Genomic DNA, 10,710 nt, shown 5'->3' with positions numbered 1-10,710 from the left:
TCCCGGAGGAAGTCTACAGGAGACCTGGTGCCCAGGGACATCTCTGAGATCTTAGCCAAGGAGGCTAAAGCTCAGCGTGGGCAGAGGAAGCCGACAAGTTCCCTGGGACAGGCCTTCAGCTGGTTGAGAGGGAGCCGGAGGAAGAAGACTAGTGGTAAAGGACTGAACCGGGATCCTGCTGGTGTGACAGAGATTAAACTGGGACTTCAGAACCACGATGCTGCAAAAGGTCTGTGAGTTTCAGCTCCTACAATAAAACCTGCAAACGGAAATTCAAGATAGAAATGAGAATGTGTCTTTGAGCTCAAAGTTTTAAGGCATTTGCTTCAGTTCATCTTCAGTCCATCTAAGCTCATATGAGATGCATCCATCCCCAACATGGCTGAGACTCTTTTTATAACATTTAATGAAGCGATTGATCCAAAATGAACGGATGACATGTGTTTCCCACAGTGCATTGCTAGAATGTTTGCTAGACAGTCAGAGGAGGAGTGGGAACATAGCGGAGTGACATTGATGCACAAATTATTTAATTCTTCGGTCAGATCTAGCTCATTTTTTACTCAAAACAAAAACATTGGGATCATATTTACCTCATTTGAAGTGAAGCAATTTTTTGTTTAGACAAAATAGTTTTTCTTTTTAAACCAAAAATAAGATAAAATGTATAAAATTAACACTTTTTAAAAACTTTCTTAGACATTGTTTTTTGCAGTCTATTACACAAGCATAGCCTTTTCATCAACGACTGCATAAACCGTTTTATCCCGAGCCAATGAAGCATCAGCGTATGCTGATGTCATCTCCATCCTTCACGTGTACGGTGACCGGCATGTTTGCACCTCCAGCAATACGGTGTTGATGTTGTTGCTATGGTTACACGGTATCGCCCCCGTGCAAAGATCTTTGATGTGCTTTGTTGATCTGATGAATGCTTTGATGAGAAACTTGGAGAGAGTTATTATTCACCATGAAGGCATCAGTTTGAACATCTAGATTTTGGTCGATAGTGATCAGATTCAGAATTCTAATCCTCTTCTCTGTTTACTGACGCGTTCGCTTGGTCAGCAGCTCGGAGATTACCCACAACCCCTACTTCCTGTTTTTGCTCCATCTCTAAACCCATCCCTTTCTCTTTTGTCATTGTGTGTGTGTGTGTGTGTGTGTGTGCGTGCGTGTGTGTGTGTGTGTGTGTGTGTTAGAAAAAGTTGCATCAGCCATGTTTTTTAGCACTCTTTCTACTGTTTTTGACCAAAATAAGGGAACATCTATGTTTCTCTTTCATGCTCATGGAGACTTAGAATTAACTAACAGTTGTAACAACTTCCCAGCAGAGGATGTGGTCAAAGGCTCTGAGAATGTGTGGGAATCGTATTTTTTCACAGCATGTTGTGTTTAGTTTTTTTCCAGGACAGAAAAAGATCACTGTTAAAACATGATAAGCGACAGATTTAAAACTCCCAGCTGGAACATCTGTTTATTCTATTTAAAGCCCCCATAATGGAAAGTTGCCGTTTTTATTTGACAGAACTTGACTTTTGTAACTTGAGACAAACCAGATGGGTGTACATCTAGTCTGAAACCATGAAAAAAACTATGTTTTCTTAAATAAAACATAAAAATAAGCCTGTAATTTGTTTAAACCTTGACAGACACAAATAAATAGACAATAAGCTTTAGTGCAATGACACACCGTCTGACTGGGCTTCCACTGTAGGCTTCATAATGAACCAAACACTCTCAGTGGATCTTCTGGATTGCAGGCAGGCCAGATAAGCACAGGCCCTTTGCAGTTATGAAGCCACATTTCACTTATTTAGAGGTTTAACTCATCTGACATGAAGATCTTTAAAGTGTATGATCAAAACATCTCTTCATTTTTGAATCTATTTACTGTAAAAGCCAACATCTTCCTGGGTTGCAACTGTTGCAAACAACATTCCTGAGTGAGTTTCCTAAATGTCGCAAAACATTCATAGAGGCTCTTGGTTTCTTTGTGAGTCATCGGGTCTTGTTCTTTTTTTTTTTTTTTTTGCTGGATTTTTTTTAATGTTTGAAAAAATTGCGATAAATATTAACTCCAAATAGTCACAAATACAAAAGAGCTAGTCTGTATTGTGAATGCGACAAAATTTGGAGCTAATATGAAAACTAATTTAGACACAAATGAGACATATTCTTAGGCTAGAAATCTAGACAAACTGTAGCAGAGGCTAAACGAGTTGCTGGTTGATCTAGCCACGCTCCATAGGAGCCTCAGCAGGCCCAAACAGTCTTGTGACCTGCCAATCCCAGTGCTCAATTGGTTTGTTGGCCAATCACAGTGCTCTATTGGTTTGTTGGACCAATCCCAGTGCTCCATTGGTTTAGTTGGCCAATCACAGCACTCTATTGGTTAGGTGGGCCAATCACAATGCTCTATTCATTTAGTTGGCCAATCACAGTGCTCTGTCAGTTTGTCGGACCAATCACAGTGCTCTATTGGTTTAGTTGGCCAATCACAGTGCTCTATTGGTTTGTTGGACCAATCACAGTGCTCTATTGGTTTAGTTGGCCAATCACAGCGCTCTATTGGTTAGGTGGGCAAATCACAGTGCTCTATTGGTTTAGTTGGCCAATCACAGTGCTCTATTGGTTTGTTGGACCAATCACAGTGCTCCATTGGTTTAGTTGGCCAATCACAGCGCTCTGTTGGTTAGGTGGGCCAAGCACAGTGCTCTATTGGTTTAGTTGGCCAATCACAGTGCTCTCTTGGTTTGTTGGACCAATCACAGTGCTCTCTTGGTTTGTTGGACCAATCACAGTGCTCCATTGGTTTAGTTGGCCAATCACAGCTCTCTATTGGTTATGTGGGACAATCACAGTGCTCTATTGGTTTGTTGGACCAATCACAGTGCTCTATTGGTTTGTGGACCAATCACAGTGCTCTATTGGTTTAGTTGGCCAATCACAGTGCTCTGTCAGTTTGTCGGACCAATCACAGTGCTCTATTGGTTTAGTTGGCCAATCACAGTGCTCTATTGGTTTAGTTGGCCAACCACAGTGCTCTATTGGTTTAGTTGGCCAATCACAGTGTTCTACTGGTTTAGTTGGCCAATCACAGTGCTCTATCGGTTTAGTTGGCCAATCACAGTGTTCTACTGGTTTAGATGGCCAATCACAGTGCTCTATCGGTTTGTTGGACCAATCACAGTGCTCCATTGGTTTAGTTGGCCAATCATAGTGCTCAATTGGGGTTTTTCTTTGGACCAATCACAGAGCTCTATTGGTTTAGTTGGCAAATCACAGTGCTCTATTGGTTTGATAGGCCAATTACAGTGCTATAGTGCTCTATTGGTTTGGTGGGCCAATCACAGTGCTCTATTGGTTTGGTGGGCAGAATGTTTATGCAACATACCCGGTAACTAAACAACAAAGATGGCTGCAGCTTGTTTGAAATGACTTTGGCATCAATTTTGGACTATGTCGAAGTGGGCTTTTCTTTGCGTGAAGAGCAGATAGAGGTACTTAAGTCCTTTAATAAATAAAGGATGTATTTGCGTCTTATTCGACAGTGTACAGCGGACTATCCTGCTGACTGACATTCGTCGTGGTGAGTACGTCACTTTGTTAGTTGTTCAATAGCATGTGGAGACAGTTTGGAAGACAACTGCTGACTCTGCCCCACGACTGAGCTCTCTCTTTGGGTCGTAACTTGGCTGCATATTCACATATGTAGGATAGCTTGCCAAGCTAACACTTTCTGACATAACTTCTTAGTAAATGTGATACAGATGATACTTTGGTGTTCTGCTGGAAAATGCACAAGTGCATACATTTAGGGCAGAAGTAGCTCAACAAGTTGAGCGGGTTGTCCAGTAATCGGAAGGTTGCAGGTTTGATCCCGGCTCCGGACAGAGAATTCTGCTGTTGTGTCCCAGGGCAAGACACTCAACCCACCTTGCCTGCTGGTGGTGGTCGGAGGGACTGGTAGCGCCAGTGCTCGGCAGCCTTGCCTCTGTCAGTGCGCCACAGGGCATCGTAGCTCATCACCATCAGAGTGTGAATGAATGAATGATACACTATAGTGTAAAGCACTTTGGAGTCCTTACTCTGAGAGGCGCTATACAAGTGCGGGTCATTTTATCTTTTTTTCTTTTTTTAATCATAATGAATGGAGGACCCAGGGTCTAACTTAAATTCATATTTCAGTCCGAATTAACAAAACTCCTTGGATGAGAAGTGAAACGTCTTCAGGAAACCAAAGAATCAATCGTCATCACCATCATCAAGACTCCTGCGAAGGAGCCTGGTACCAGGTGTACCAGTTGTTTCCAGCGCTGGCGGTTTTGTGCCAGCTGCTCTGCATTCGCTACGGCAACTTCGAATTGTTAGAGGTCACCCGCAACGACATTGAGCCATTGGCTGCGGGGTTTACCTCGTGGTCATCTCAAGCCTGCGGCCCTTGGGTCAAACTGCAGACTTGAATCAATCAAGCAATCTTTATTTATACAGCGCCTTCCACTGACTTTGCAGGAACATAAAGTACACAAAAAACACGAAGAGCAATAAAAAGGAGATAAAAGCAACACAGACATAAAAACTATGTACAAAATGCAAACGCAGCAATAAAACATAAAACCAAGTCACATAAAAGCCAAACGATAAAAATGAGTCTTCAAACGAATCTTCAAATCCTGCAGTGATGGTGAGAGTTTCCTATCAGATGGAAGCTCATTCCACAGAGAAGGAGCCAAGACCAAGAAAGCCTGATCTCCTCTAGACGTGTACCTAGTCTGTTTGACCGTCAGTGGCTCCAGGTTAACCTAAAACAGGTTAGGTTTGTTTTCAATAAGATCAACACTAGATGTTTTATGTGGCAGTAATACTGGTGAGATTATTAGCATACAAGTTTTTAATGTCATCACTCAAAATGACAAGTTTGCATCTGAAAGAAATCTGTTTTGTAAATGTGCAGAACTTGTCCTGTTTGTGGATCTCCTGCTGTTTTCATCCTTTACGTCTGCATTTTGACAAGAATACTTATGATTTTATTACATAAATGAATAAGCCAGGGCGTTGTGGAGTTTATCAAAAGTAAAACTCAGGTTAAGTACAGCTTACAGGTTTTTCAGATCAACGTTCTCAGGAGAGGGCTGCATGGTGGCACTGTTGTCTCACAGTGGGAAGATTACTGGTTTGAATCCTGAGAGAAGCTTTGTTGCGCAGAGTTAGCATGTTTTCCCTCATGCTACTGGGGTATTATCTGTGTTCTCTGGCTTCCTCCCTCAAACCAAGAACATGCATGTTAGAATGATCGGTGACCTTAAATTGTCTGGTGTGAGTGAGAGTGCTTTGTCTCTGGAAGTCCCTAGGATGGACTGGAGACCTGTCCAGCATGTCCTCTACGACTCAGCTGTTGACTGCTGGAGGGAGGCAACAGCTTCCTGTGAGCTTGCTGAAGAAATGGGGTTTTAAAAGAGTGAGTTTTTATGAGAAATGACTTGCCAGAAGCTAAATTTTGGCAAAACTTAATTGAGCAACAGTTGAATATATACAGAGTTGAATAAACGTTTCTTATCCCATGAGTGAGAAATGTGTTACACATCTTTTATAGCAAAAGGAATAAAGATGAGGAAGACACAAAATGGAATTTAGGCATCTTCCTGCAGCGATTACTGTTGTGTGTGTGTGTGTGTGTGTGTGTGTGTGTGTGTGTGTGTGTACGTGTGTGTGTGTGTACGTGTGTGTGTGTATGTGTGTGTGTGTGCGTGTGCGTGTGCGTGTGTGTGTGTGTGCGTGCGTGTGCGTGTGCGTGTGCGTGTGTGTCTTTGTGAAGTCCCTGTTAGTTTGCATCCCGGATGCCAGGTTGTGTCCAGAGGTATGTGATGCAGAGGAGAGATTACAGTAACTCACAAAGGGCCATTCAGCCTAAAGACGACTGTTAGAAACTCTCTCAGTGGTTTTTTAATTAGAGTGACCCGCAGCGCACACACACACACACACACACACACACACACACACACACACACACACTTCTCTTTCTAGGTTTTTTTCTTTGCATATTTTTGTTTGTTTTGCTTCTCAGTGGGTGTGTAGGTCCTCGCCGTGTAATCAGTGTGTGTTTACAGTCGTGTGTGCTTATTTCTCTATGTGAGGGCGTGTGATCAGGCGCTACCCTGTATCGTGTGTGTTAGTGGCATAATGCTGAGCTTAGGGTGGCGCCAAGCCAGCACCGACGTTCATAACATCACCTCCACACACCGATCAGGGTTTCTCCCTGCCCTGTTCAGCGCAGCACATCTTTACGATATGGGGTCATTTTCCCTTGGATTCCATGTGAGCGTCCATGTGTGCAGCCATTGTGTCTCTGCATGTGTAAATCTGTGTGTGTGTGTGTGTGTGTGTGTGTGTGTGTGTGTGTGTGTGTGGCTGCCGCATGACAAACACAACCAGGGTGTGTAGATTCACCAACTGTAATATAGATTACAGAGCTGGCAGAGTAACCGGGGAGCAAACGTCTCATTACACACTGAACATTGTATACAGCTTTAGCTTTATTACAGGCCACAACTCAGAGCCACTTTAATACAGTGTGACAGGATGAAGGCCTGTGAGTGGAGGGTAAAGAGAGGTGCGCAGGGAGGACTGTGAAAGTTTAATGCAACCTCGCTGTGTCCTCAGCAACTATCATTCACCACACAAACACACACACACACACACAGACGAGGTAATTTTACCTGGGTAAGCAGATACCTCCAATCCTCATCCATCACCGCGGGCCGTGAAGCCGCAGCGGTGAGCTAAACGTCTCCCGGGCAACAACCCTGTGAGGAGGACATCACAAGGCAACAATAGAGTTGTCGTTTAGGTTACGTTTCATGTAAGATTATAAACTATAAAGTAAGAGAAAAGGTTAAGAGTTCACTTTTCCCCATAATCTTATATACACTACAAAATACTCAAAAAGTGCTTGTCCAAATGGCTTTGAATTGATTTTGCTTATTGCTGGCCATCAGGTATGCCGATGGTAGTTCTGGGCTGGCCAGGCCTTCTTCTTTTTGTTGTTATTTCTTTGGTTGGCCCATCAGACATGATTGATAGTTTAGTTGTGCAACTGACCCATGTGAGCCCTCACCACTATAAATAGAGTTTTTAAACAATTTTCCAGCGCTCATTGTTGCAAATTCATCTTAAATGGATACAGACCCGGCGCCAGAGGACTTCACCTGGAGGGGCAGTGGGTTTTTCTGGGGGGGTCCAGTAAACCGTGTTTTTTTCAACCCCTTTTTCATGTTTATAATCTGTCTGGTGGACGTTACATACATATACTTCCGGGTCAAATCCGTCGTTTTGCGTCACCAACTTGTTCTACATAACTAACTGAAAAGCTAAGATTCTTCATTGTTTTATTCCGATTATATATGCCAATTAAAGATGCAATCAAAACTTAAGACAAAGTAACCAATTTTACTGAACCAATACTTGCAACTCACCGTTCTTAGCTGCGCCTGCGCACCACAGAGTCACCATCTGAAAACAATCCCAACGTCCAGTTAATGTTCTCCAATAAAGTACTTAGTCCACAAGTCTTCTTCCAAATCCTGCCCTGCAGCTTGATACCTTAGTAAATTCTTCTTTTTGCACGTATTTCTCATAATGTTTACATCACGAATACTAGTTAGCATCAGGTTAGCATGCTACTTCTTGGCTTTGTGCTTCTTCTTCTTGGTAAACATTGACTTGGTGCGTTACCGCAACCAGCTGGTAAGAAGTGTAAACTAGGTCTTCTAAACGAGATTTAGAAAATCTAGAGTGTTTTCTTTCTAAAAAGAGAACAGACACCCCTGTAATTAAGATGGTTCAAAAACAGTTTCAACTTTAATATGCGTTTTAAAACATTTGAATCAAAAGGACAGCAGACACCCCTGAATTCAAAATGGTAACAAAGAGTTTGATGAGGAATGAGAACTAAATCGTCTGCAGGGGAAACAGTATGCTGCATCTGTTTTCACTGAATACTACAACCATGTTCTATTTTGGTACCATGATGAAGAAAAACTGTGTTTTTTCCCAGAGAAAAGTCGAACTGGATAATCTTCCAGGCGCACCTGATTATGCTTATCCACCCCGAGGTCATCTGAACAGCGATTTATGTTGGTGCTGCTGCCACTCGGTGGTGCAATTGCCTGCTGAGACTGTGCTAGAGGCACGGAGAGAGGAGGAACAGAAGCGCTTGTAGCTGCAACTTCTGGCTGCACTGGCCGTTTTGATGATGCATCATCCCTGCTTGTGCTAGCATTGTTTTTCTGTTTGCTAAACCAAGCTCTGATATCCATTTTAGCAAGCTACTGTACCAAAGCGTCTTCTTCTACTGCATCTAAAACTGTAGATTAGTAACCTAGAGTGCCCTCTGTTGATCGTCTTGAGCCAATACATTTGCACGCGGTGCTGTAATCTGTCCTGGGCGGGCCAGATCGGCAAATGGGCGGGCCGGGCCCGCCCAGGCCCGGCCTTGACGCCGGGCCTGAATGGATACTTTGAAACATTTTCTTACGTCAGAATGTGCTAAAATGACTCTCTACAGGGTTAGTCAAATGTCACTAAGACCACACTGCCCCTAGTGGTCAGAATACTGGACTTGCAATTTTGGAGTGGAGCTGAGCTGTCATGGTGGAGCTGCAGTCTGCTTCCAGCATGTTTCCTGCGTGTTTTAAACAGTAAACACAGCTGATTTGTTTGATTTAGTGATGAACCGCTCCTGTAGAAACTAATGAAGGCTGAAGAGACATTTCAGCTGTTGTATTAAGGTGTTAAAAAGACGAACGCACAGCAAGGAGATAAGTTTCACTTTTGGTTTAACCACAGAGATTTATTTACGAAAACTAGGGGGCGCTTAAACAAGAAAAGCTGCCCTGTATCCCTTTAATTATGTGATATTACTATTATCCCATTGTAATGGAACTGCCTGATATCTATATCAGTCAACTCTGTCTCTTTCGGTCATGGTGCAAGCCCTCCCTCAACCTTCCCCTATTTTCTTCAGTATTAGCATTTTATGTGATGTTATATTTTCTACCAGTAAAACTGAATCATAATTCATCCATCCATCCATCCATCCATTTTCAGCCGCTTGTCCGGAGTTGGGTTGCAGGGGCAGCAGCCAAAGCTGAGAGGCCCAGACTCCCCTCTCCCCAGCTACTTGGGCCAGCTCCTCTGGGGGATTCCCAAGGTGTTCCCTAGCCAGCACTTACACATTAGCACTTTTAAATAGAGGGACCACAACCCCATCTGCCAATCTAGTGGAACTGTCCCCGATGTTCACGCGATACTGCAGAGCCGCATCAACCAACACAGCCGTACAACATCCAGAGCCTTAAGGAACTCTGGGAGGATCTCCATTGCCACCAAGGAGTTTCTTGACCACCTTAGTGACCTCATCACCAGAAGTTGGAGAGTCCAACCCAAAGTCCCATGAATCAACTTCCTCATGATTATTTTTTTTTCTTTTTAACATTTACAAAATAACAAAGCATGCTGGGAAATCTGTTGATCCAATCAGTTTAATTGCCATCCTAGACGTCACAATTGGTGCATCTAGTGGGGTAAAGATAAAAGTATTGGGTTGCAACAGAAACACCTATTGAACTCTGTTTACCCGATCCAGCTGTGTGCTTTCACTTCCTGACTTAAAAAAAATTCCTCTGCATATAAAAGGATCAGGGTCACCCAGGAATTCAGTTCTGATCACATGAAACACTCTTTGTTTCATTAATATGTTTTGTTTTTACATTTATAACAATTTAAAGTAAAGACTTATTACTAAACTAGATTTTAACTTGCTTGACTTTAAAAACTTTTATTACTCTCCAAGTCTGTTTTGCCTTGGGCCCCAAATACCTTGACACGGCCCTGGGTGTGGCACTGAGTTTTGTAGGTGATCTGAATTGTATCAAATATATAAATATTGCATGCTTATAAATCATTGCTTTGTATAGTTAAAAAGGTGTTGTGGGGATAAATGGCAAGAGAATATGAATATGACCGATCGCGAGTTAATCAGATCCTTTTGGCGACGCAACTTTTAGCATGTTGCTGTGGCCGTGGGCAGGACGCAGCTGCTCGGAGCGCATCACCAATCAATTCAATTCAATTCAATTCAATAATACTGTATTAATCCCAGAGGGAAATTAGAGTTTCAGTACATACAATTCTGAGATCAAACATACATACATACACACACGACAAGAATTGGTGACTGTGGTCATTCGCAACCCGAGTCGCCCTACCGTAATAGATCAAGAGGGTTTATATGAGGATTGAGTCGGGGGGAGGGAAAAAAGGCACTTCAGAGTTACCCTCACCAGAGAGGGTAGCTTTGCTATGCAAAAAAACACCTCAGACAGAAATGCTCACAGACTTCAGACATTACACAACATAAGTGTCCACTAGGTGGGGAGGTAGGGTTGGGACTCTCACTTCGGTGCATGCAGCCGCAGAGCAGCGTGTTTCACCTCCGTTTGGACAGGGGAGGGAGATAATGGGTTAGAGGGCACAATGACTCCTAGATACGGTTCCACGGCCTTCACCGGTCACAGTCCCGCCCAGGCTGGGATAGGGAGAAAGAGTTTCCATAGCGACAGCCGCATTTTTACTTCAGCCTTACACGCTCCAAGGGCACCATATTCAGATAAGGATTGTTTTGGGACAGACAGAGATAATTTCCTCTCT

The 10,710-nt window shown here is 43.2% G+C and overlaps 1 protein-coding gene across 2 annotated transcripts in view; it reads left to right on the top strand.

The window, feature by feature from the left end:
* The window catches only part of nhsl3 (NHS like 3), a 76,662-nt gene that overhangs the window by 1,016 nt on the left and 64,936 nt on the right, over positions 1-10,710 (top strand). For both annotated transcript variants that reach the window (XM_015955702.3, XM_015955703.3), the window contains exon 2: positions 1-229. This exon is cut by the window's left edge and continues 169 nt beyond it. In XM_015955702.3, coding sequence (XP_015811188.1) covers positions 1-229 — 229 coding nt within the window. The remainder of the gene's footprint in view (positions 230-10,710) is intronic.

This window comes from Nothobranchius furzeri, chromosome 11 (assembly GCF_043380555.1).
Source record: "Nothobranchius furzeri strain GRZ-AD chromosome 11, NfurGRZ-RIMD1, whole genome shotgun sequence".
Taxonomy (NCBI): Eukaryota; Metazoa; Chordata; class Actinopteri; order Cyprinodontiformes; family Nothobranchiidae; genus Nothobranchius; species Nothobranchius furzeri.
The sequence above is the reverse complement of the archived record's forward strand: the minus strand, read 5'-3'. Positions and strand labels throughout refer to the sequence as shown.